The 24,314-nt window shown below is 38.2% G+C and overlaps 2 protein-coding genes across 2 annotated transcripts in view; one reads left to right on the top strand and one right to left on the bottom strand.

Moving 5' to 3' along the window:
* LOC127977605 (small subunit processome component 20 homolog) overlaps positions 1–21,461 on the top strand; it is a 23,917-nt gene extending 2,456 nt beyond the window's left edge. Inside the window, exons 7-62 of the mRNA XM_052582567.1 lie at positions 1–52; positions 133–288; positions 711–857; positions 944–1,078; positions 1,162–1,239; positions 1,315–1,484; positions 1,575–1,709; positions 2,333–2,421; positions 2,520–2,625; positions 2,712–2,862; positions 3,029–3,091; positions 3,171–3,329; positions 3,419–3,495; positions 3,623–3,702; positions 3,786–4,059; positions 4,139–4,318; positions 4,445–4,535; positions 4,628–4,713; positions 5,147–5,272; positions 5,383–5,549; positions 5,832–6,040; positions 6,191–6,334; positions 6,536–6,615; positions 7,003–7,235; positions 7,322–7,466; positions 7,634–7,721; positions 8,492–8,635; positions 8,721–8,774; positions 8,865–9,017; positions 9,127–9,282; positions 9,382–9,522; positions 10,019–10,156; positions 10,238–10,377; positions 10,466–10,554; positions 10,632–10,942; positions 11,374–11,513; positions 11,703–11,859; positions 12,803–12,901; positions 12,975–13,142; positions 13,212–13,378; positions 13,456–13,597; positions 14,198–14,314; positions 14,427–14,597; positions 14,677–14,805; positions 15,832–15,942; positions 16,036–16,115; positions 16,191–16,260; positions 17,315–17,497; positions 17,580–17,711; positions 17,793–17,925; positions 18,008–18,195; positions 18,281–18,352; positions 19,126–19,389; positions 19,548–19,674; positions 20,512–20,657; positions 21,118–21,461. The exon at positions 1–52 is cut by the window's left edge and continues 86 nt beyond it. Coding sequence (XP_052438527.1) covers positions 1–52; positions 133–288; positions 711–857; positions 944–1,078; positions 1,162–1,239; positions 1,315–1,484; positions 1,575–1,709; positions 2,333–2,421; positions 2,520–2,625; positions 2,712–2,862; positions 3,029–3,091; positions 3,171–3,329; positions 3,419–3,495; positions 3,623–3,702; positions 3,786–4,059; positions 4,139–4,318; positions 4,445–4,535; positions 4,628–4,713; positions 5,147–5,272; positions 5,383–5,549; positions 5,832–6,040; positions 6,191–6,334; positions 6,536–6,615; positions 7,003–7,235; positions 7,322–7,466; positions 7,634–7,721; positions 8,492–8,635; positions 8,721–8,774; positions 8,865–9,017; positions 9,127–9,282; positions 9,382–9,522; positions 10,019–10,156; positions 10,238–10,377; positions 10,466–10,554; positions 10,632–10,942; positions 11,374–11,513; positions 11,703–11,859; positions 12,803–12,901; positions 12,975–13,142; positions 13,212–13,378; positions 13,456–13,597; positions 14,198–14,314; positions 14,427–14,597; positions 14,677–14,805; positions 15,832–15,942; positions 16,036–16,115; positions 16,191–16,260; positions 17,315–17,497; positions 17,580–17,711; positions 17,793–17,925; positions 18,008–18,195; positions 18,281–18,352; positions 19,126–19,389; positions 19,548–19,674; positions 20,512–20,657; positions 21,118–21,273 — 7,699 coding nt within the window. The 3' untranslated portion in view covers positions 21,274–21,461. The remainder of the gene's footprint in view (positions 53–132; positions 289–710; positions 858–943; positions 1,079–1,161; positions 1,240–1,314; positions 1,485–1,574; positions 1,710–2,332; positions 2,422–2,519; positions 2,626–2,711; positions 2,863–3,028; positions 3,092–3,170; positions 3,330–3,418; positions 3,496–3,622; positions 3,703–3,785; positions 4,060–4,138; positions 4,319–4,444; positions 4,536–4,627; positions 4,714–5,146; positions 5,273–5,382; positions 5,550–5,831; positions 6,041–6,190; positions 6,335–6,535; positions 6,616–7,002; positions 7,236–7,321; positions 7,467–7,633; positions 7,722–8,491; positions 8,636–8,720; positions 8,775–8,864; positions 9,018–9,126; positions 9,283–9,381; positions 9,523–10,018; positions 10,157–10,237; positions 10,378–10,465; positions 10,555–10,631; positions 10,943–11,373; positions 11,514–11,702; positions 11,860–12,802; positions 12,902–12,974; positions 13,143–13,211; positions 13,379–13,455; positions 13,598–14,197; positions 14,315–14,426; positions 14,598–14,676; positions 14,806–15,831; positions 15,943–16,035; positions 16,116–16,190; positions 16,261–17,314; positions 17,498–17,579; positions 17,712–17,792; positions 17,926–18,007; positions 18,196–18,280; positions 18,353–19,125; positions 19,390–19,547; positions 19,675–20,511; positions 20,658–21,117) is intronic.
* LOC127977674 (ADP-ribosylation factor-like protein 1) lies at positions 21,256–23,863 on the bottom strand. Its single transcript, XM_052582666.1, has 6 exons — positions 23,711–23,863; positions 23,224–23,361; positions 23,063–23,144; positions 22,866–22,977; positions 22,008–22,186; positions 21,256–21,914 (listed from the first exon to the last, which is right to left on the bottom strand). Exons 1-6 carry the CDS (start codon positions 23,712–23,714, stop codon positions 21,884–21,886), a joined length of 546 nt encoding a protein of 181 aa, XP_052438626.1. The 5' UTR covers positions 23,715–23,863; the 3' UTR covers positions 21,256–21,883.
* Positions 23,864–24,314: the final 451 nt, after the last annotated feature.

Genomic DNA, 24,314 nt, shown 5'->3' with positions numbered 1-24,314 from the left:
CTTTGAGATGTGTCGAGGAGTCTGTAACATGTTCCACTCCTGTGCCTCGAAGGTGAGTTCACATCACAGAAAACCAAACATCACACCATTAACATTTGGCGAGTCGGTGTTCATCAGGACTGTCGTTATCAGGCTCTTCCAGTGGTGTTGAAGAAACTTGGCCCAGCAGCCGGTCAGGATGTTGATTTGCCTTGGGATTCAGTAAAAGAAGCTCTGGATCACATGGCTGAGTCTTCAGCCAACTATGTTGACAAGGAACACCTGCTGGTCCTGTGGGACTCCTTACAAGTAAGATTCTCTAAATCAAGCTTGTCCGACAAACCGTATGATATTGACTTTGCTATCGTTATTAATGTGTTATGTGGTATTATGTGATTGTACCCATCCTAGATGCTGATTGGTCGCTGTTTTTCAGTCGCTTTTGCAAAAACATGCTATAGTAACATCTTGTAAAAGATGGTGCATCAGACAGATAGATTAATTGAAATTTTTATAGATTAATAATTGCAAATTATATGCAAAGAATGAGTATTTCACCATATTTGTTATATATGTGTGTGTATATATAAAACACATGTGTTTTTTATGTACTTAAAATCTACATATCTTCATCAATTATTACATTTTCATTTAAATAGATACATTGTTAGATTTTAATTATATGAAAACATTTTTATTGTGTTTATTTATTCATTTATTGTGGTTTTCAGGGCTCTCTGAAAGACGTTCTTGGAAAGTTAGAGACGAGCAATGCTGCTCAGGCTAATGAGCACCTGGAGAGGATTCTGTACATCTACCATACGCTTGTGGAGCATCGCAAAGGAGCAAAAATCACAAAAGCACAGTCTGTTTGTGAGGTGCGGATCTGTGTGTGTGTGTCTGTAGCACAGTTCTCATTGAGTGCTGTTGCACCTCTGATATGTTTGTTTTCTGTTATATTCAGACACTTCTTCAGTTAGTTCAGGCACCAGGACTGTCCTACTCCTGCCACAGGCTGCTTTTACAAGTGGTCTCGGCTCTGTTGATGGGAGAGAATCTGTCGTTACCTGCCAGCAGCATCAGTGAACTGGTGAAAAAGGTTTGTTTAATGTGCACCAACACAAATGTTTTTCCAATCTGATTTCCTGTTGACCTCATTTCCTGTCTGGTCCATATGTGCAGGTCTTCAGTAGCGGCATGGACCGAGACCTCATATTGTCATTTACCAAAGAGATGTTTGACCTGAAACAGTTTGAGCAGGTCAGTATAAGCAGGACTTGCGGTCTTCAAGAGCACCTTCCAGCTCTTTTAATGCTCGTGTGTGTGTGTCTCCAGTTGTTCTTGCCCAGTTTGCTGCAGTATCTGGAGCAGCTCTTCTGCATGGAGGACTCTGTAAACCGACAGCTGGTTCTGGAGCTGCTGGTTGGTCTGATTGTGTCCAAAGCTCCGCCCCCCACAGATGGCTCCATGGCTTTTGAAAAGTACCCATTGGTTTTCACTGTCAGGTAAGAGCTGGGGAAAAACTACTCAATCAAAAAAATACATTGAATTTGAATATAAATACACACCTGTAAAAATTCCAAATTCTGTTTTAGGTCCACTGGACCTGAAAGAGACCAGTCGGTCTCCGTTCCCCAACAGATTCTTTCTCTCATAGACATCCCTGCCGATCAACCGCTCTCTGACCTTTCTCACCCCTGGGCTGCACTGGTGCTGCTCCCACATGTTAGGTAAAGACTTAATTACCCACAATCCTCTGCATGTTATAGGGAAAGTTCACTCTAAAATTAAAATTCTGTCATCATTTATCCACCCTCAAGTTGTTCCAAACAGTTGCTGGTAGCCATTCACTTCCAAAGTATGGAAAAATGCAATGGAAATCTATGGCTACCGGCAGCTGTTCGGTTACCAACATTCTTCAAACTATCTTCTTCTGTTTTAAACAGAAGAGAGAAACTCATACAGGTTCGGAACAACTTGAGAGTGAGTGAATGATGACAGAATTTTCAATTCTGGGTGATCTATTTTTTTAATGTTATCTTCTTTTGCATCCTCAGGCGATCAGTACTTTTATATAAACCAATTGTTATGATATTTTATCATGCAAATATGATTTTATAGCACCATTCAAATTACTTTGTCAAGCCACATTTATTTGATCATTTTATAAAGCAGTTTCACAGATTAATTTTGATGATGCAAAACAAATTAGTAAAGAAGCAAACAAAGAGTATTCTCAAGTTAGTTAGTGTTCTTTTATTAGTGTGTGAGTCAAGTATTTTCTTGCAGACAGAAAGTGTGTGATCTATTATTTACGGTCTTTTAATATTGCAGCAATTGAACTGTTTTGCAGGCCAGTAGAAGCATCAAGCGTTATACCAGCCGTCACTGCACTTCTGAACAGATTACTGCAGGAGGTGTGCAGTGAAACTCTGGGGAGAGGTCAGTTAAGCATGCATATTATTGATAGCCTCATGTACTTATTTTTTTCAACTTTGTGAGGTGTAGTTTGTTGCTAATATGTCCTGCTGTCCCCTTAGGAGGGCTGTTTGTAGCACGGCAGGCTCTAAGCACCCTGCTCAGCTTCAAGGAGACGGCAGCGGTGCAGACACTTCTGCCTGCAGAGTTGGTTAGAAACATCATCGAGTATGTGCTTAAATATTTACATCTGAACAATCTAGTAAAATGGATCTTGCTTGTTAAATTAAGTTTTTTGCTTGCGTTCAATACAGGAAACACCCTACGGATCTTTCAGCACTGCTGTTAGGAGATCTGTACTACACCAGACTGGCACTGAACGGCTGCTCAGCTCAGCTGTCCCATGATTCTCTGCTGGAATTATACCAGATACTTCATTCCAATTTTTCTTCCAACATCTCAAAGGTGTGAGGTTTAGCCTAATGAGGGTTGTTTTTGTTAAAGGCCCCGGGTATACTTCACTTTCTACTTTCAGATCTGTCTGGCGCAGATCTTTATTAAGAACGTCTGTGGACCTTGATGTTGTGAAAATACAGATTCTCAAGGTTCTGTTCATTTTTGCCCTCCACAGATCCGTTTGCTGACCCTCAGAATTATGTCAAACTTTGAGGCTGATCTTCCTAAACCAGCAGAGGTAACATTTTTATGAGATTTTTCTACAGCAGTGGCTGTGAAAAGCACATGCACATATTTATTATCTCGTTCCTTTTTAGGGAGAGGAGAGCTCAAATGCGCAGACGGTGTTCGCCGTGTGTCTGCAGGCGGAGCAGGTCCCGGCCACAGTCCAGGACTACAGGGAGAAACTACTACACCTTCGTAAACTCCGTCATGACCTGGTGCAGCCCTGTGTGCCTAAAGGACCTTTACATGAGGTAGATAATGCCTTTTACTCAATGTCAAATATAGAAATATCTTTGAAAGCCATTGTATAGATGTTTCAGTGTGTGTTTTTTTTTAATAGGTTCCTCTTCGTTATCTTATTGCAATGCTGTTTGTCAATTTCCGACCTCTCTGGGATGCAGTTATTGATCTGTTGGTGTAAGTTTTAATGTTTTATTTTTGATCTTCTGACTTTAAATCCTCATATCCTCACCCTGTATCTCCAACAATATTCTCTATTTCTCTATTATTTATGTCTTTGTTTAATATGCTTTCATCTGCTCAGGACCCACGCTAAAGAAATGGACAACAAGTCATTCTGGAAGGTCTATTATGAACACCTGGAGATGGTTGCTGGTCTAGCTGGTGAGTTGTCATTGAGTTGTTACATTACCTGTCACATTTTCCCCCAGTCTTCAATTTAAAGATGCTTGAATCTTTATTCTCAGAGGAAGAGCTTCAGGCAGATGATGAAGATGATGAGGAGGGAGGCAGTGAACAACAGCAAGCAGCAAAGCAGCTTCGAGGTTCGGGGACCAGTGTGATCGAAAGCGGGGATGTGGGAGTTTTGTTTCTGGAACAGCTGGACCAGATGTTGAGTCCCACTGAGCGGACTGATTTCACAAACTTCCGCAACCTGCTTTGGCGAGCAATGGCCCAGTTTCCCGACAGAGTGGAACCACGTAGTCGAGAGCTCAGCCCATTACTGCTACGCTTCATCAGGTGTGTACGAGATTTGTGTGATCAACCTATTTGTCTTTTTAGAAAGTTCTCCATAACAGCCTTTCCTCTGCCTTCACAGTAATGAGTTCTACCCAGCTGACCTGCAGGTGGCTCCAACACAGGACCTCATGAAGAAGAGCAGCTCTTCATCAGAGCAGGAAATGGATGAAGAGGTAGATGCTGACATGGAGGAAGATGAAGAGAAGGTGGAGGATTCCAAACAACCCAAGAAAAAGATCCCAAGAAAAGCAGCAGCGAAGTAACTCATCATCCATCTTTGTCGTCTAGTTACATACTCCCACAAACTAGTGATGTGTCCCAATTCGCCTACTTCTACTATGCCCTAAAAGTATGTCCTCATAAACATGCTTTTATTTCTTTCCAGGCAACTCATTGCTCACTTGAAGGTCTTCTCCAAATTCTCTAACCCGAGAGCTTTATTTATGGAGGCAAAATTAAGTGAACTGTATACCCAGGTATGGTTTCCCATCTTTCTATGAAAGCAAATTTTGTTCATTAAAACTTTGTGAATGGCCAGCTGAGACTAATTCTTTCTGTAAACCCAAAGCTTCTGTGCCATAAAGACCAACAAGTCCAGAAAATAGCACTGGACTGTTTGATGACATACAGAGACCCTAACATTCTCCCTTACAAGTAAGTCTTCTAACACAAAGCACCAAAATGCACTGTCCCTTCTCTTCTTGCTTTCCACATTAGATTTTTTTTCTGTAATAACTCCGTATTATACAGTAATTAGGTCAGTTTATGAATAGAATGCTTTATATCCAGAGCAGTGACTGATGGTATCTTCCAACAGACTTCTTTGGTTACCGTATAACTTTTACCTAGTTTTAAACCATTTATCAGAGCTTTTCTCCAACCTCAAACTTGCTGTGGGGATGCTTCAAACTAATTCAAACACTTTCTAGTTGTGTAGAATTTTTTTATTACTTATATTTGGGGGGTTTATTGAAATGATGGCTTAAAGCAGTACTGTGAAGTCTTTTTTAAACATTGCTGCAGTGGCTGTGTTCCCCAGGGCTTTGTTTTAGGTCCGTGATAATTGTTGATTTGCCATTATTTACAGAGAGAATCTGGAGAGACTTTTGGATGACAAGCATTTTAAAGATGAGATTGTCCATTTCAACATCTCAGAGGAAGGTTCCGTGGTACTTCCGGCACACAGACCCCAACTTATTCCCATGCTTATGAGGTGTGTTTAGATGCGCAATGCGTATTAATGATATCATTGAACCCCTGCTGTTTCTTCTCTGAATGTGAATGTTATGTGTATGCAATTAGTATTTTTATTTATTCTTGCAGGATACTATATGGGCGGATGTGCCCTAGGGTTGGTAATAGGTTTCAGGGTAAGGCGAACACAGCTTCACGCTCCTCCATAGTGCTGCGCTTCCTGGCAGGCTGTCAGCCAGAAGAGATGGGCATGTTTATAGATCTACTGCTGGAGCCTGTTTGTCATCATTCTGAAGGTACCGACTTGAATTTAAGCTTATTAAAATTATTACATCCTAATATACCCCTTTTATACACCTATTGGCAGTTCTTTAGATAGTAGAGCTATTATATTATTTGATTTAATAATGAGGACCATCTTTACAATATTTAGGATGTTTATAAATTAACTTTTTTATTGAAACAAGCTAAACTTTTTCAAGCTACTTTTTCAAAAAAGTGCAGACAGATAAAAAGCAAGCACTGATTTTGAAGATGCATCTACTTATAACAGAAAATGCATCATTTGTTGCTTGCAGGAGCGTGTCTGGCTGCAGTAGAACGAGCTGTAGCTGAGACGAACCTGTCTGCTGTTCTCCCTCTGGGTCGCCAGCACAGCCTTCTCAACACCATAGAAATGCTCATTCATAAAATGGGCCATCTCATCCACATGTACTTGCCCAAAGTTCTGCAGATCCTGCTGTGCATGACGGCCTCAGTGTCATTTATACTGGATCACAGAGAGCAGGTAAATATTAAATATTCCTGGAGTTCCTCTACAGAGTCAGCATGTTTTTTTTTTTTTTTTTAAACACTTTTCATTGTGTGGTGGTTGGATCTATTTTTGGGCGTGCTGATCTCAAGAGCTTACTGTTTTTGATTTTTGATGTTCCTTTAGCTCAAACCTGGTTGCATCAATCCTCTGAAGAACTTGCGGCGTCTGGGGATTCTGCGCATACAAGACTTCTTTGATGGATTTGAGTCTTACAGCTTCACTGCAGATGAGCTGGACGCTGTGTTTCAAGCCGTGGTGTGGCCTAAGGTGTGTATATAATAGAGAAAATGACTTCAGTAGCTTTAACAAGTCAGTTAAAATAAGAAAAAGTGTGGCTCGTTGTAAGTTAATTCAAAAGAGGCTTGGAAACTTGTGATTTTTTTTTATTTTTTTTACCATCAGTATTTGACACTTTTGAGATTCATAAATGAAGACTGGAGTCAGTAACCCAGCTGTTTTGTTCATTAGGTGTGTCTTCTGTCCACTGAAAGCCCGTATGCACCAACGCCCCTCTTGAAAGTCATCCGTGTGTGGGTCCAAAATCCTAGGTGAGTTCATTAACCACAGGTTTGTGGATTTGACACAGCCTACAGAAATCGTTTCTAGTTTTGAATAATATTTTCTTTATAGCTGGATGGAATTTGTTCTTTAATTTTTTGAGTTTTGTAACATCTGGTTGAATCGAACCAACACTGAACTGACTTACCCTGAATAATGTGAGCTTTCTTGAAAGTGAAGTCAGTTTTTATGACATTTCCTATTTATTTTTAAGCTGCTTTGTGACATTTTGTTTTTTATAAAGCATTATATAATCAAATGGGACTTGACTTGAGTAATAAGTGTTAAAACAATGCTATCATAGTTTGTAGCTGTTTTGAAATGTTATTGCAATGCAGTCTTATTATAATCTAAATGTTGCCTTTTCTCCCTGTCAGATATTTCCCTTTGCTTGCTAAGCAGAGACCTGGCCACCCTGAGTGTGATGTCCTGCTCAATGTGTTTGCTCTGTTATCCTCCAAAAACGTGTCTGCCATCACGACGGCTGTGGTGATGGACATAGCCGAGAGCTTGCTGACCACTCCAGACTATGAACTCAAGGAGAATGAATCAGAGCTGATTGTGAATAACTGTGTGATCCCCGATCCCATTCAGAGCTGTGACGTTTCAGGTAGACATCAGGGGTTTTAATGATTATTCTAAAGTATCCACTATTTTTTGTGTTATTTAACATCTCTGTTTCTCTTCTCCGGGTAGATTCTTTGACTATCGGCTGCCGTCTGCTCCTTCCTCACATCCCAGCACTGCTGCAGTACCTCAGCGGAGTCGTGCGTAACTCTGAACGCCTCAAGAAGAAGCAATTCAGATCTCAAGTCAGCAAAGAGCTCAACATCCTCTCAAAGTATGTCCCTATAATCTGTTTATACGCACACTTCTTAATCGGCCGTTCACACGAAGAACTATAATCATAAAGGTTTGGTAATCATTATTTTTCGAAGAAAAGAAGTCCACATCATGTGACGTAAACTAAAAAAAAAGTTTGATTTAATGGTTTTCATTCTGTTCCAGGATCAGTAGATTTGTGGCTGAAAAAGAACAGAGTTCAACACTCATTGGTTTGCTTCTGCCTTACCTTCACAAACCCAGTTCTGTTCAGGTACGTTATTAATAGGGTGACCATATGCGCGGTTCATACGGGACACGTCCCAGCCAGGATTTTAATAATGCCTAAAACATCTAGAGCAGTTTAACCAATAACATGCAGGTATTGTACATAATGGACCAATCGTGGGGCTGCGTGTGAGAAGGTGAGATCAAGACGGGAAAGATCAAAGCGATGCAAATATGCGCACATGTTTGTTCGTTCGGTCGATTGACTTGAAGCGTCGCTGCGCACAAATCCCCCCCAAAAAGTGCGCCACAATGCTTCAAGTCAAACGAATGAACAAACACGTGAAAGTGATTCGAAAGCATAAGTAGCCATCTGCTCTGCTCTTTATAGCTCTCATGAATGTTACACAATGATCAACCTGCACAGTGCAAATAGCCAAAACCTGGATATTTTAGGCAATATTAAAATCCTGGCTGGGACGTGTCCCGTATGAACGGCGCATATGGTCACCCTAGTTATTAATAATTCCAAATCTTTAACCTGTATCATACAATATTATGGTTTTTCTAATGTTTTTAACATTTCAAATAAATGCTGTTGAATTTTCTATTTATTAAAGAATTCTGAAAATCATTCGCGTTCACAGGCACAAATGATATTTTAAAATATATGCACATTAAAATGTTATTTTAAATGAATGCATAATAATATCTCACAAAATTAGTTTTTACTGTATTTTTGATCAAATAAATGCAGCCTCGGAAATCAAAAACATAATAAAATCTTTTATGTGTCATGTTTGTTTTTATTTTCAGGAAACGGAGCTGGACATCCTGGGTACGGTGAAGAATCTGTTGAGACAGTGTTCAGAGCCCAGCGTGTTCCTCAAACCTCTCAGCAAGCTTTTCTCCATCATCCACAACAGACTTCCCCGTCAGGCGCTGTGTGAAGCGTTTCTAGTCAGTTTCTGCATCTCTAGTCACTTTAGCACCACTTGAAATCTTTCCAAACTCTTCCTGACTGCCTGAATATGTCTCTCTCCAGACTCTGTCAGACATGGATGCTGAACTGAAGTACATCACAGATGTTGTGATTCAGGTGAGGGTTCATTGAAGCAATCAGACACAGATTTAGTTTTATTTCTTCCAGTCATGTTCAGATTTGACCGCCTCTTTGTTTCTTCTCCAGCTCAACGCGTTTGATAGCCGCCATCTGGACGAGGTTCACTTTGACGTGCGTCTCGTGGCGTTCCAGAAGGTCACCAAGCTCATTAAAGAGATGAGCACTCTGGATATGAGATACCTGACTGCTATCATGCACAACTGTTTCCATTCATTAGAGGTGACTGTTCTTGTGATGTTACTATTACTCTCTAAATATCTGTTTGTGTATATTTTAGTTTCTTGACTAGCATTGAGCTTTGAATGCCTCTGGTGTGTTTCCGAGACAGATCGGTGACATGTCTCTGGCAGACAGCGCCACCATGTGTTTGTCAGCTGTAATAACGCAGCTCTCTGAAGTCGGATGCCCAGAGGCAGAATACAAGGAGATCGTGCAGTACACCATACTGGATGCAATACGAAAGGGTTTGAAGAGCAAGACTGAGGTGAAAACCAGAGATATGTTAACTTACAATTGGTACTTCAACGCTGTGTGGCCATTTTATGTGAATTTCACACATTTATGCCTTTCTTTTTTTTCACAGAGTGTGAGAAATGATTACACTACGGTTCTGGCCTGCCTGGTGAAAACCTTCCCAAACCGATCTGAGTTTCATGATCTGGTGCAACTGACGGACTATAATGATCTCGAGTCCGATTTCTTCGAGCATATGAAGCACATACAGGTATAAAATATATATAATATATTATATATACATACATACATGCATACATACACATACATACATATACACATATATATATATATATATATATATATATATATATATATATATATATATATATATATATATATATATATATACACATATATACATACATACATACATACATACATAGTTATATATACATACATACATAGTTATATATACATATATACATATATATATACATACATACATACACACATACATACATATATATATATATATATGTATATATGTATATATATATATATATATATGTATATATATATATGTATATATATATATATATGTGTGTGTGTATAGATACATTTTAATAAAACATACTTGTTTTTTTTAAACATTTTTTTTATTCCTTTTTAATTGTTATTACAAAATCTGTGCCTTTATTTAACCCTCATTTGACATTGTCCCATCTCAAAACACAGAAAATGGAGAAGTCTGTTTGTTTTTTCAGGTTTACAGAAGGGGTCGAGCACTCAGGAAGTTCGCCAGGCAGCTGACGGAGGGCAAGATTGTGATGTCATCACGCTCCATGCAGAATTACATCATGCCCTATGCCATGATCGCTCTAGTTGATGAAAAACTGCTGAAGGTGGTTACCTAGTCAGGTCATATTTTGTTCTGTCAGTTCTGTTGACTGTGCTGAAAACAAATCAATTCTCTGTTCTCTCAGTATGAACCCATGACAACAGCCGCCGTGGAAGTTATTGGAGCCGTGTGCAGACGCTTGACCTGGTCCAAGTACTTATACTACCTCAAACACTTCGTCCATGTTCTACAAAGCGGAATAGCTGAGCAGAAACTGGCTGTCAGGTACACCTCCTGTGCATTTATGCTTTTTCTGTGATGTTTTTGTCATTATGACATTGAATGATTTTCCTGACTCTTTTCATTGGCATAGCTTGTTGCTGACTGTTCTTGATGCGTTCCACTTTGACCATGAGAGTCTCAGTAAAGAAATCGAGGCGGCCAAGAAAAAGAAGACGGAGGGTAAGAGTGCCACAACAGCCGCATTAAACTTCCTGTTCACCCACATAGAACTCAACATGACCAATATAATCTATTAGCTTCAGAGCCCAGTGTTGTGGAAGAGGCCGAGGACGAGGCAGTGGAAGCCATGGACACGGATGAGAGTGATGCTGAAGATGCCATGGAAACCGCTGAGGCTGGAGCGGCCGTTTCCACAGCAACAGATGCTGAGACGGAAGGCCCTGCCAAACCAAAAGAAGGCAAAAAGAGCCAGATGAAGAAAGTTCCCCCTGTGGTCAGCAGTGGTCTTCCACAGAGTGAAAGGGATCTAGAGACGCTCATTTCCACCATTCATCACACGGTCACTCAGAGCGTCCTGCCCAAACTTCACAAGTGCCTCACAGCAAAGGTCTGAGCTCATATACTTCGAGTTGAGTTTGAGGTAGAGCAAGACTGAAAGTTCTTAGTGAAGTGTATTGCTGTCTAAAGTTTACAACTAATATAACTAACAATTGAAGACTCACAGATGATTACATCAGGGTTCGGTATTCCCTTGTTCTGTGATGAATCAATAGCCCAAAAATAGATGGCACAGACAAGTATTGTGTGTTATACATGGTTTCTGTGGGTCTTCTAAAGCAGAAAGACTTAAATTCATGATGCCATGGCATTAAACATTGCATGCATTGCTAAGAAATTCTTCCTCAGTATTTTTGTCTTGTTTTCCAATATAAATATGCAAACATCCTTAAGTCAGAATATATTTACTTGAGATGCAAAATGAAGTAAAGAAGTCACTTTTTGAAATATTTATTGAATTATTGATGTTTGTTTCCGCAGGTTAAACGAGACGACGAGCACAAGATGGTGAAGTCTAAGGAAGTGAAAGATGAAGAAGTGGCCAGAGTGCCTATTGCATTCGCCATGATTCAGCTCATGAAGTCTCTGCCAAAGGATGTGATGGAAGCCAACTTGCCAGGGTTTGTTTGCACTACCGTTTTCGAAAATAAAAGCGAGTGTGTGAGGGATTGATCATCAGTTGCACTGCAAATATTCCACCATTTCTTTCATTTTGAGTGTGCATCACTGCAAAAACATTTTTAGTTAATGCAACCTCTGATCAGAACACACAGTTATTGTCAGTTTGGTGTTTATATATATTTATGCAGCATCTTCCTGAAAGTGTGCGTCCACCTGAGGAGCCGTTTCCAGGAGATCCGTGATGTGGCTCGAAATACTTTGATGAAGATCATAGAGTCGCTTGGGCATCAATATCTTCATTATCTGCTCAGCGAGTTGCAGGCGGTCTTAGTGAAGGGGTATCAGGTAAAATATTGTATTTATTAGCACTTGTATCATACATGTACATAGCAATCTATCATACAAGAAGAGAGTATTTCCCAAATGATAAGTGTGGATGACGAATATGGTTGAGGAGAAAGTTTTAAATTCTAGAGATTTAGAAAATGTAATACACAAGACATTAGTAATGTAATCTTTGGATATGTGATGCTGTTTTCAGACAGTTTGGAAATAGATTTATGTAAATATCTACTACTTTTACATTTTGTATCAAAAAGCAAAAAAAAAAAAAACTTAAATTTAAAGTAAAAAATAATAGATTCCTCTAACACTTTAAATGCACTTGAGTGTGTACAGTATATTTGAATCATTTTCTAAAATGTTTCAAAAATATTCTTTGAATTAAAACGTTATACTTTTATAAATATATTTAATCTTAAACTTTGATTTATTTTTGATTAACTAAACCTGTCTCTCACCAATAATATAGCATATATTAATATAACAATTGTGTTATAATATTTAAAAAATATTATATTTGAAAAAACATTTTTTTTATTGAAGTTCTATTTTTGTTACTTGATTTTGCATGAATGAACATGTCATAAATAAATTATCTATTTTAAAAATACTAAAAAGCTTTTTGCCAGAAAAACAATTTTATTAATATTATTTAAATTTTTATAAAATGTGATACATAAAAAAAAAAATCACAGCCTTTTATAAAAAAAAGTAAAAAAAAAAAGGTTATGCTATAATTGCTATGCTTATGACAAAGAATTTCAGCCTGCAAAATAAAATTGATATACAAACTTGAACTGCAAGACATATCGAACTGAATGCTGATCATAGAACATTTGTGTCTTTGTCTTTTTGAATTAAATTTGAAATGTGTTTTTGAATAACTTGAAAGACTTGAACCAAACGAGCACCATGTCTTTGACCCGTATATTATCTGTCCTTTCAGGTCCATGTTTTGACCTTCACCGTCTACCATTTGCTCACTGTCCTAAAACCTTCCTTGAATGGAGGGGATCTCGACCCATGCATGGACATGCTCATCACGGTAAACGGCACTTACATTTTCATATTTTCAAACAATCATGCTTTTATCCACTAACTCTCCGCACCCTTCCTAGATCTTCAACAACGAGTTGTTCGGGGCTGTAGCTGAGGAGAAGGACATCAGAGGAATCGTTTCCAAAGTGATGGAGGCCCGTCACAGCAAGAGCTCCGACTCGTACGAGCTTCTCGGCCAGTTCTGCAGTCAGGAGCGCGTCATTCACCTCATCCTGCCACTCAAAGAGGTACATAACCAATGAGCTGCATCTACACAAGGCTTTATCAAGAGACTAATCAGGTCTTCCGCTTTCTAGATGCTTGAAAACACGGCCAGTCTGAAGGTGTCAAGGCGAGTGCATGCTGTGCTCAGGAGGATTGTGGCGGGACTTTTGCTCAATGAGAGCATGAGCCCTCAGTCCATCCTACTGCTCAGCCATGGACTCGTCAGTGAGAGTCTGCCGCTCATCACCAGCAAAAACAAGTGCGACACACACACACACACACTCAGAGATGCATTAGAATTGGTTTGATCCGCTCTAATTTGAACAATTCACCCAGAGAGAAGCGACGTCCCCCTCCAGATCCCCGCCTGCCTCCTCCAAGCTGTTTACTGCTGCCGGCCAATCCTAAGAGAGGAGGAGCGAAAGCAGCCATCAGCAGCAGAACTAACATGCACATCCTGGTGGAAGCAGGGCTCAGTGTAAGAAAATAACACACTGGTTTCTGATTGAGCACTGGGAGAATGTATGAGGTTCAATCTCAAGCAGAAATTGCAATTGTACATGAATCTGTATTACCGGTAAACTGTTTGCCAAGTAACAAGCAGCCACTTTAGGTTGTGCTGTGAAAGACATCTCTTATGATCACTAAGGTTGCATTTATTTGATCAAAAATGCAGTAAAAACAGCATAATTGTGAAATATTATTTTAATTTAAAATAACCGTCTTCTGTTTTTATTTATTTTAAAATGTAATTTATTCCTGTGATACAAAGCTGTATTTTCAGCAGCATTACTCCATTCTTCAGCGATCCTCCAGAAATCAGTATAATATGCTGATCTGCTGCACAAGAAACATTTCTGATTATTATTAATGCTGAAATAATTTTTTCAGGATTCGTTTGATGAAAAGAACAGCATAGAAATCCTTTTCAAGTCTTTACAGTCACTTTTGATCAGTTTACTGCATTCTTTGCTCAATAAAAGTATTAATTTATTTAAAAAAAAATGTCTTACACACTTTTAAAACCACTGAATATTTCTCAGATATCGCTTTAAGCACCACAATGTCTCTTTCACAGTTGCTTCACTGTAGTCTGAAGAGTTCAAAGATCAACTCCTCTGTCCCGTCAGTAAAGGAGATGCTGGATCCTTTCGTACCTCTCCTCCTGGACTGTCTCAACTCCATGCATGTGAAGGTCTGTCCTGCCCGTCTTTTTGTTTTATTGTGCGTAAACGTTTTTCCTGCTCTGCTGTTTCTTTATATACCTGTGATTGCATGAATACAGCAAGCTGTCTTGTGCACATCAGGTGATAACCGAGGCTCTGCAGGCCTTCATCTGGATCCTGAAGTTTCCTCTGCCGGCGGTGGAGCAGAATTACGATCAGATGACCAAGCAGCTCTTTGTCCTGCTGAAGGACTACGCTAAAGCTGGAGCCGGCCGCGGAGAGAACTTCCACCTGGTTCAGAACTGCTTTAAGGTGCGAGAGACACTAATCTCACGTTCTCATTTTGAAGTCAAAATGTGAATCATCCAGCAAGAAATATTCTGTTTTATAGGCCATAACTGTGCTGGTGAAGAGCATGACAAAACCTGTAACGCAAACACAGCTGCAAGTGCTTCTGGGATATGCTGAGGAGGACATTTATGATAACTCGCGGCAAGCAACAGCGTTTGGCCTCCTGAGGGTAATTTCACCTGACTGAGGGGACTCCCATGGAGCCTGGAAATATATAAAAAGAAAAATACATTTCTATAGTGAATGCACATTTTAAGAGTTATGCTCAGGTTAATTATCGTTAGCTCAAAAACCAAAATCCTAAAAAATGTCTTACTTGAAATTACATAAATATGAACTGAAATAAAATATTTTAAACACTTATTTAAGCTTACAATTTCAGCTAGTTGCCAATCTAACTGAAACTGAAACCATAAACGCATTTCTATCCTAGAAATGAATTTTAACTGAAATATGAAAAATAAAAAATTTGTTGCCAAGGTCAACATTTCTTATTTTAATTTAGTTTCACTTGATGTCGTGATTGAACTAAAACAAAATGATTAAAATAAATGAATTTTATTATACAAATAAAATATATTTTATATAAAATTATATTAACCTCTTATTAAAAACTATAACCTCGAATAGTTATTAAAAACTACATTGACATAAAAAAAAAACCTCAAATAGAAAAATGAAAACAAAAGTAAAAACAAATGTAGAATATGAATAAAAACGAATATCTCGATTGTATTTAAATAAAATTTTTGCCAATGATTGTATAATTTTTATTTGGTTACAGTACTTAAATAACGACAACTAAATAAACAAAGTAAAAAATAACATTTAATAAAAACTACATAGATGTAGACTTTGAAAAAACAAACTAATAAAAATAACAAAAAAAACGCAACAAAATTACTAAAACTTTTGCCGGAATTAAATGAAATCTGTGAAAAAATACAAATACAATTAGAATTCAAAAAAATAAGGTGTAATAGTCTATCAGTGATACTAAAATAACTCTGCTAATGCTCTTCCATTAGGATCTCATTGGCTAGATATCGCTCTTGCTGTAAAGTAAAATTTGATGCAAGTTCTTTTTGTCAATGAGATTGATTAATGAATGAGTGTTAATCAGAAAGGTTTTTAGAAATGCTCCTCCAGTAGTCCTGGAAACAGCATGGCACTGAACGCTTTGTTCGTCTTGCAGGCGATCCTCTCCAGGAAACTGGTGGTGCCGGAGATGGAGGATGTGATGAAAAAAGTGGCCAAGTTTGCCATCGACGGCTCAAACGAGCAGGTCCGCATGCGCTGCAGACAGGTCAGTCGGGGTATCCACTCTTCATCATCATCATCATCATCATCCAGGATTCTGCTTGTCAGATCTAATGTCTGTCCTCTGCTGTGACCGCAGATCTATCTGAAGTACCTGATGGACTATCCACTGGGCAAGAAACTCAGGAATCATTTTGACTTCATAGTGTCTCAGCTCACGTAAGTCAAGAGCAGCTGATCTCTAACAGGCAGATGTCAACCGATCCTTTCATGTCAGGTTTGTTTTCCCCTCAGTTATGAATATGACACTGGGAGACAGTCTGCCCTGGAGCTGATGGCTTTCATTTTCCAGAAATTTCCTCAGGTACTGTAACAACAGACCAAAACGGTCGTGCAATTCTAATATTAACATTGTTGAGAGAAACCTTTACATTGTTATTTAGTATCATTGAGATATTATAGTAGGTTTTATTATTTTATATTAAACTTTTTTTTGTTATTGATATGTAATTATTATTTTTTTTTACTTTTTTTTGTAACTACACGAATATGAAAAACTTTGCCTTTTACTAGAATTTTTTTTTATTATTCATTATTTTAATTCCAAGGCACAAGTTTTTTATTTATAATTATTTTAAAGATCCTGAACATTTCATACATTAATGCACAGTCCTTATTGTGCAGAGGAAGTTATTTTAAATATAAAATATAAAACACTTGTTTTGTCTCTGGAAAGAGGTTCTTTGTCAATTAATCAGTTTAATTACTAATAAATTCCACTTTATTGTTCAATAAATAAATCCTCGGTCCATTCTGGCATGATTTGGTGTATTCCTGTTGGGTAACCCAGGTGAAAAACAAGTGCACTTCCATAATGTACTTAAAGTACTCTATTTTCGTGCACTAATTTTGTACTTAATATACTAAAAATGATACTTTAGTACTTCTTAAGATAAACTTAAGATCATCTAAGGGTTCTCAACAGTGCTATTTTGAGACACCATGCATATGAACTAAAATGCACTTTTAACATACTATATTTGTATTTAAAAAATATATTCGCTACCACTTGTAGTACACTTGAATGTACTAGTGTATGAAAGATACACTTTTAAAACACAAAGATAGTATGTTAAAAGCACATTTTAGTTTAAGGTGTCTCAAAATAGCACTGTTGAGTACACTTAGATGATCTTAAGTTTATCTTAAGAAGTACTAAAGTATCATTTTTAGTATATTAAGTACAGAATTTGTGCACGAAAACAGAGTACTTTAAGTACATTATGGAAGTGCACCTGTTTTTCATCTGGGAAATGAACCTCCCATTATATTTTTTTTCCCTGAATATCCTGTTTGACTTACATTATGCAAGTAAACATGCAAAAGATGATCCTATACTTGGTGTTGTTTGTTCACAGGCTCTCTTGCACGAGCACTGCGGTTTGTTTTTTGTGCCTCTGTCGCTGGCCATGTTAAACGACGATTCTGCAGCCTGTAAGAAAATGGTGGCTCTGGCCATCAAGTCTCTGCTGAATCAGCTGGATCTACAGCATCAGAACTCCATGTTTAACCTGGTCAACACCTGGCTTACCGGCGAGAAGGTGAGAAGAAAAACAAAAAGGTGTAAACGTTCTGCAGAAGAGTGTTTTGGTCTTAACGGTTTGCATCTTTGGGGTTTCGTAGCCGGCTCTGCGGCGACTCGGCGCTCAGGTTTGTGGGCTGTTTGTGGAAGTTGAAGGGGAGAAGTTCATCCGGAGACTGGATGTCCTGATACCTCTCATTGAGAAAGAGATCCACACTTCCAACTTTGAGGACGTGAGTGCAGAGCTTTATAGTATGTGGATGCATTTGTTCGAGTCTCTTTGCATTGATAATGACCACCACGTGATTGATCAGATTGAGGAAGAGGAGGATGAGAAGGCTGCAGACAGACTGCTGTTCTGTTACCTCACGCTCATCGTCAAACTCATCAAAGACTGCGGCTTTCTGGAGCTCCACAAACCTGCAGACCTGCTCAGCAACATCTGGAGTATGAACACATACAGATGGATAAAGTCAATTTTAATAAAGGATCCTGAGATGCATCATGTGCTCTCTCTCTCTCTCTCCAGGTCATATTGATTCCCATCTACGTTACCCTCACTGCTGGGTCTGGCTGACGGCGTCTCAGATCTTAGGTTTGCTGTTTGCTGCTCATAAACCAGAGGAGCTCTTGGCCTTATGGAGCTCTCAGGAGAGCACGAGTAAAACCACGCAGCCCGTGGCCAGCGCTTCTCTCACTGAAAACCTGTCTCAGAAGGCAAGAGTCCCAAGAACCCGCACTTCAAACGCTCATTTCATGAAGACAGACTGAAATAATGAATACTTTGTTTCTAAACTTGTAGATGAGAGAGCTGGTCCTGTCCTTCTGTTACCAACTGCAGTCCAAGTTCTTGGATATTTCTGCTGGAGAGCAGGTATGAAATACATTTGAATTATATGTATGTAATAATGTACATTTATTTAACTAAATATATTCTGTAAATATTTCTAATTTATAAAAAATTAAATCAGAAAATGTTGATCATGTTAGTGGATTAATTTGAAAGTTTTAGCTTTTTTTTCTTATTTTAATTTGTTTTCTAGACTTTCTGGGTAGCTTTTAATATTTAATAATATTAATCATAATAATATATATGATTTATTTACATGAAATTATATTAAAAAAAATTCATAAAATTATTAAATTACATTAAATTATATTTGTTTTCATTTTTTTATTACCTAAAACCCTATATGAAAGAATTATCATAAACATACTTGTTTTTGAAAAAAAAAAAAAAATTATAATAATTTTATGTTAATATCTCAGTATACCTTTATAACCTGCATTGATTAAACCATTTGTTTTCCTATTTTGTTTATTTTTTAGTTTTGTTATCAAATGTGTAAACGCATGGTTTCAAATTAACCTTTTTTTTTTTACATTTGAACTGTATAAAAATAAAATTTTATCAATTTTCAGGTTTCAAATTACATTTCTTGACAAGTAATGTTAGAGCTTGTGACTAAAAATGTGGGATTTGTTTCTCTTTGGTTTAATAAAATGTTCTGATTACCTGGCTTTGGATTGGCTGGCTCATCTTCAAAGGGCGGCGTCTTGGTGGGAGAGCATGTGATTCGTAGTTAACTGTTCAGAGCAGCTTCACTGGTGATTTGATGGAGCTGTTGTTATGTGTTCCTTGACCAGGTGGTGAAGAACTTACTTTACGTGGCTAAGGTGATCTACCTCCTCTCACCGGAGTCTGACACCGTGAATCCAGCTGAAGAACAAGAGGGTGAGGAGAAAGAAACGACTGATAACACGGAGGAGAACGAAGAGGAGGAAGATAAGAAGCAGAAGCTTGAGGATGAACAGAATGAGAACAAGCCTCCGTCTCTTCTCTGGGTGATGAAGAAGCTTTCATTACTGGCCAAAAGAGAAGCAGCAGACACACCCAAAGTGCCTTTGAAGGTGGGTTTAAATCAGCCTTTCTGTTTAAGACTTCATCTCTCTGAATGAGACAGATACATCCTCTGATTTGAGGATCTCCAGCTCAGGGATGAGAGAGGTAAGCAACTGTTTGCAAAGGTAAACAAGTTTCACCAGTTCCTTTTTTTTTTTTTTTTTAGAGAACTTGTGTTTTTAAGTTCTTGGGAGCCATAGCTGTGGATCTCGGGAAAGATTGCCTTGGGCCGTATCTGACCACTATCATCGCTCCTCTCTACAGAGAGCTGGACAGCACGTATGCAGACCAAGGTCAGTCCTCACACCAGAAACAGAAAAACCCTGTCTGGGAAGAAGAGGTTTTTTTCCCATCTAAAAAAACAAACAAACCAATGCTAAACAAATATATTTCTGTAAAAAAAAAAAAAAAAAGTTGTTGATGCACAGTATATTTCAGTATCACTTTAAATCGTTAACCATCAGCTGTATCATATTTGATATGCATAACTTATAAAACCCTTGTTATTAAATCTTGAAAATCCTGCTGTGCACAATCTACTACAGGCCTTCTGTCATTTGACTGATAGTTTATACTCGTCGGCACTTAAAAGGCCTTTTGGCATAATTGAAGCATCCACCTTCAGGTCGTAGTCTGAAAATCTTCACTGATTTTTCTGAAGTAAACGTGAACTTTTATATAATGTTACAACTTGGCTTTATTTGATTATACAGCAGTTTAAAACTACAGATCCTTAATCTATGCATATAAATAAAATCTAAGACACATAATAAAGATCTCCCTGAATAACATTACAAAGCAAAATTTAATTTGGTAAATTTTGCCCATATATGTATAAGCAACTGAGCACACTAGGGACCATTAGAGCCTGATGAATCAAACATGATACTCAACCAAGACACATGCAAACTTTTTATAATTATGAAAAGAAAAAAGATTAGATAAATGAGATCTATCTACCTAAAGACCTATTTCTTGTTTTTGCAAGGTTCAACTATTTCCTAATTCCATATAGCAAAACCGCTGACATTTTTGAAAGTAAAATTAGAATTTGACAACTTCCTCAACCATTGACTATGTGGCTGAAACTGACATTTGACTGATCTCTCATTCTGTCGGTCTTGTTTCAGACCCCACACTGAAGAATCTGGCTCAGGAGTTGATCGAGTTGTTGAAGAAGCTGGTCGGTCTGGAGCGATTCTCTCTGGCTTTCGCCGCAGTGCAGAAGGAAGCCTCTCAGAGACGAACCTCACGCAAAAAAGCCAAGGCCATGCAGGTAAGAAGCACTGAGATGCTCAAAACTGAAGTGTGTGATCGGTTCCTCTTCTAGTACCATATTTTTCAGACTATAAGTCACACTTTTTTTCATAGTTTGGCTGGTCCTGTGACTTATAGTCAGGTGCGACTTATTTATCAAAATTAATTTGACATGAACCGAGAGAAATTAACCAAGAGAAAACATTACCGTCTACAGCCGCCAGAGGGCGCTCTATGCTGCTCAGTGCTCCTGTAGTCTACACTGAAAACATAGAGCACCCTCTAGCGGCTGGAGACGGTAATGTTTTCTCTTGGTTCTAAATAAGTGCGACTTGTAGACCAAAAAATACGTATTTAGAAACAACTATTGTTAAATAAGCAATAATGTTTAATTTCCAAGTTACACATCTTTATAACAGAATTAAAAATGTTAACTTCTTAAAACATGCATTCTAACTTTTTTTTTCTTCCTTTTGAAGGCTGTTGTAAATCCTGACGTTGCTGCCAGAAAGAAGATAAAGAAGCAGTTCAAGAAAAACGAGGCCAAAAAGCGGAAAATCTTGTTTGTGCGCACAGGACATAAAGCAAAGAAACACAAAAGCACATCACTGAAAGACTTGGCTATAATCAGCTGATCCAGTTGCTGCCGTTTAATGTTTTTTTCTTTTGCTAATTAATACATAGCCAAATGTATACACAGCAGAGCTGGGAAGGTTTGTGCATGGGAGAGTAAGTGTTTCTTGTTCTCAGTGGTGACAGACTGAATGCATTTTTACAACTTGTGCAATGTTTTTAATAAATAAAAACATGCAAAAACAGCCCAGCCATTGTTTGAGGTTATGCATTATTCAATACATGTTGACTGCATATTTATTTCGCAGGCGTGCACATCCCCTGTACTTGTGCAAATATAAATGCCATTACAAATTCAATGCATTACAAATGACAGTTAGTCATAAATATCTACCCACATAATATCAAACAGAGCTGCAATGATTATTCCGAATCAGGCTAAATGTAAAAAGCTAACACCTCTGAAATTACAATTGTAGTGGATGGGGTTTACCGAAAACACAAGCATCAGTAGAGAGGGGGAGAGTTCATTCGATGCGCTCAACATCTCTGTACTAAAATGGGGAAAAAAGACGGCCTTCACAGAACAGGAAGAATGCAGTCACTGGTCCAAAAGACACCCAATAAGAAGTCTCTGAAGTTCCTATTTACAAGATGTTTCTGCGAATGCATTTACTGCCGGCTCTTCAGTGACTCAACCAACCTGAAATGTGAGGGAACATGGGAGTTATTAGTAAATATAACGCAAAGGATTTGTACTTAAATTTAAAAAAAAAAAAAAAAGAAGTAAACTCACCATTCCATTGCTTCGTCCAGGCCTGTGCCTTTAGTAGCAGACGTCTTGAAGATCTGCCACTTCCTGTCTTTGAGCGCAGGTAAACCAAGAGAGTTGGCCACTTCGGTCGGCGTCATGGCCTGCTCCATGTCCTGCTTGTTTGCAAACACCACCAGAATGGCTTTCTTCAGCTCCTCCTCCTGAAAGACAAGACAGATGACTTCATCCTTAAAAATTAAAGGGTTAGTTCACCCCAAAATTAAAATTATGTCATTAATGACTCGCCCTCATGTCGTGCCAAACCCATGAGACCTCAGTTCATCTTCAGAACACAGTTTAAGATATTTTGGATTTAGTCTGAGAGCTTTCTGTCCCCTCCATAGAAAACGTATGTACGGTCTACTGTCCATGTCCAGAAAGGTAAGAAAAACATCATCAAAGCAGTCCATGTGACATCAGAGTAAATACATTTTGGTCTAAAAATGACGACCTTATTCAGCTTTGTCTTCTCTTCCGGGATTGTATGCTTACAACAAATTCTAACGGACCCTCTGATGTCACATGGACTACTTTGAAGATGATTTTAACCTTTCTGGACATGGACAGTATACCGTACACACATTTCCAATGGAGGGTCAGAAAGCTCTCGGACTAAATCTAAAATATCTTAAACTGTGTGATGATGAATGGAGGTCTCACGGGTTTGGAACGACATGAGGGTGAGTCATTAATGACATAGTTTTGATTTTTGGGTGAACTATCCCTTTAAGGTTCTTTATTGGCATCTTTTGTTGCCATCCATTGAACATTTCCATTCCACAAAGGTACTTGAAACACAGCTTAATAATAGGAAGTTATGTAACAGAAACCACATCTGACCTCTAACATGGCCACCAGCTCAGATTTGGAAATGCCCATCCGATCACGGTCACTGCTGTCCACGACATAAATCACTGCGTCTGTGTTGGAGTAATAACACCGCCAGTACGGCCTGTGGAGGAAGAAGATATGAGTTATAGCTTGGTTTCTTTTTTTTTTCAATCTGTATAACACAAAGGAGAATGAAAACATCTTGCCTGATGCTCGTCTGTCCACCGAGGTCCCACACTTGAAACTTTAAGTTCTTGTAGGTCACAGTCTCCACATTAAAACCAATTGCTGTTTTGAAAAACAGAAGATTAGTTCCCGCTGCATCTCGTGTATGAAGCTGCTGACATAAATCATCATAAACACGTACTGGGAATTGTGGTGACCACTTCTCCCACTTGAAGTCTGTACAATATGGTGGTTTTTCCAGCTCCATCCAAACCTAGAATGAGGATCCTCATCTCTCTGGTGCCGAACAGGCCTGAGAAGAGGCTGGAAAAGAAGCCCCCTGTCAAAAGATTACAGAAGAAATTAATAAAGAAAAACATGGAGTAATGCAATTTACATCAGAATCATACTAGATGCGAATCAAATATTGAAATTGCATCAAAATACAACACTATTATCCAAATATAATCACAATGGTAAAAGTAAAACAAATAAACAAAATTGAGCTTTTCAATAAATTATTTTGTAATCTGTTATGCAAACAAACAGACTAGCATCACCAGTCGAACCAGTGCGTGATTAACAAATTTCACTTTGTAAGCACACAGAAAAGCGTTCGTGGTAATAACGTTTTAAAATGAGCTGTCCCTTATATCCAGCAAAATATAACTGAATTCACGCAGACATACCCATTGTTGATGAAATGCTTTAGAAGCGCTGTCTGTCGGATGGCAGATCCGTGAAAACACTTCCGTACTCGAGCTACTGAGTGACGTGTCACACATACACGTGAAAGAGCCGTCTGACTGTCGATCCACCGGGCGCACATTCGACACTCTTGAAATAACTTTTATCATCAAATAATGGATTGTAAAATAAATAGTTTTCGAAATATAAATGTATTATCCAAATATTTAGAATTTATTATTATATTTTTACGCACACAAGATCTATAAATAAGGGGAAAATGGGTCAAATATGCTTCGCAGGAACTATCGTGTTCTTCCGATTTGTTAAAGTAACATACATATACAGTGAATAAAATGTTAGTCAGAGAACTGAACTTACCGCCCTCCTGTGGTGAATTGCGTGAGTTATAAAACTGCGGCTATGACCAAATATACAGGGGAAAAGGCTGATTTAAATTTTATATTTTGCATTGATTCAAGTAGTAAAACAAATCATCTCTATCATCATGCAGTAAGACAATCATGCAGTAAAACAAATAATCTCTTTTGTTCAGTAGAAATATTTTATATACAATATTCTAATTTGCAATATATTTTCCATTCT

The sequence above is a fragment of the Carassius gibelio genome, chromosome A4 (assembly GCF_023724105.1).
Source record: "Carassius gibelio isolate Cgi1373 ecotype wild population from Czech Republic chromosome A4, carGib1.2-hapl.c, whole genome shotgun sequence".
Taxonomy (NCBI): domain Eukaryota; kingdom Metazoa; phylum Chordata; class Actinopteri; order Cypriniformes; family Cyprinidae; genus Carassius; species Carassius gibelio.
Note: the sequence above shows the minus strand (reverse complement) of the source record. Positions and strands in the feature narration are given on the sequence as shown.

Coding starts and splice junctions, on each gene's coding strand:
- LOC127977674 (XM_052582666.1), bottom strand. Junction 23,145..23,223: donor AGTGGTCACCACAATTCCCA/GTACGTGTTTAT, acceptor TTTTCAAAACAG/CAATTGGTTTTAATGTGGAG. Junction 21,915..22,007: donor CTGGACGAAGCAATGGAATG/GTGAGTTTACTT, acceptor CTCACATTTCAG/GTTGGTTGAGTCACTGAAGA.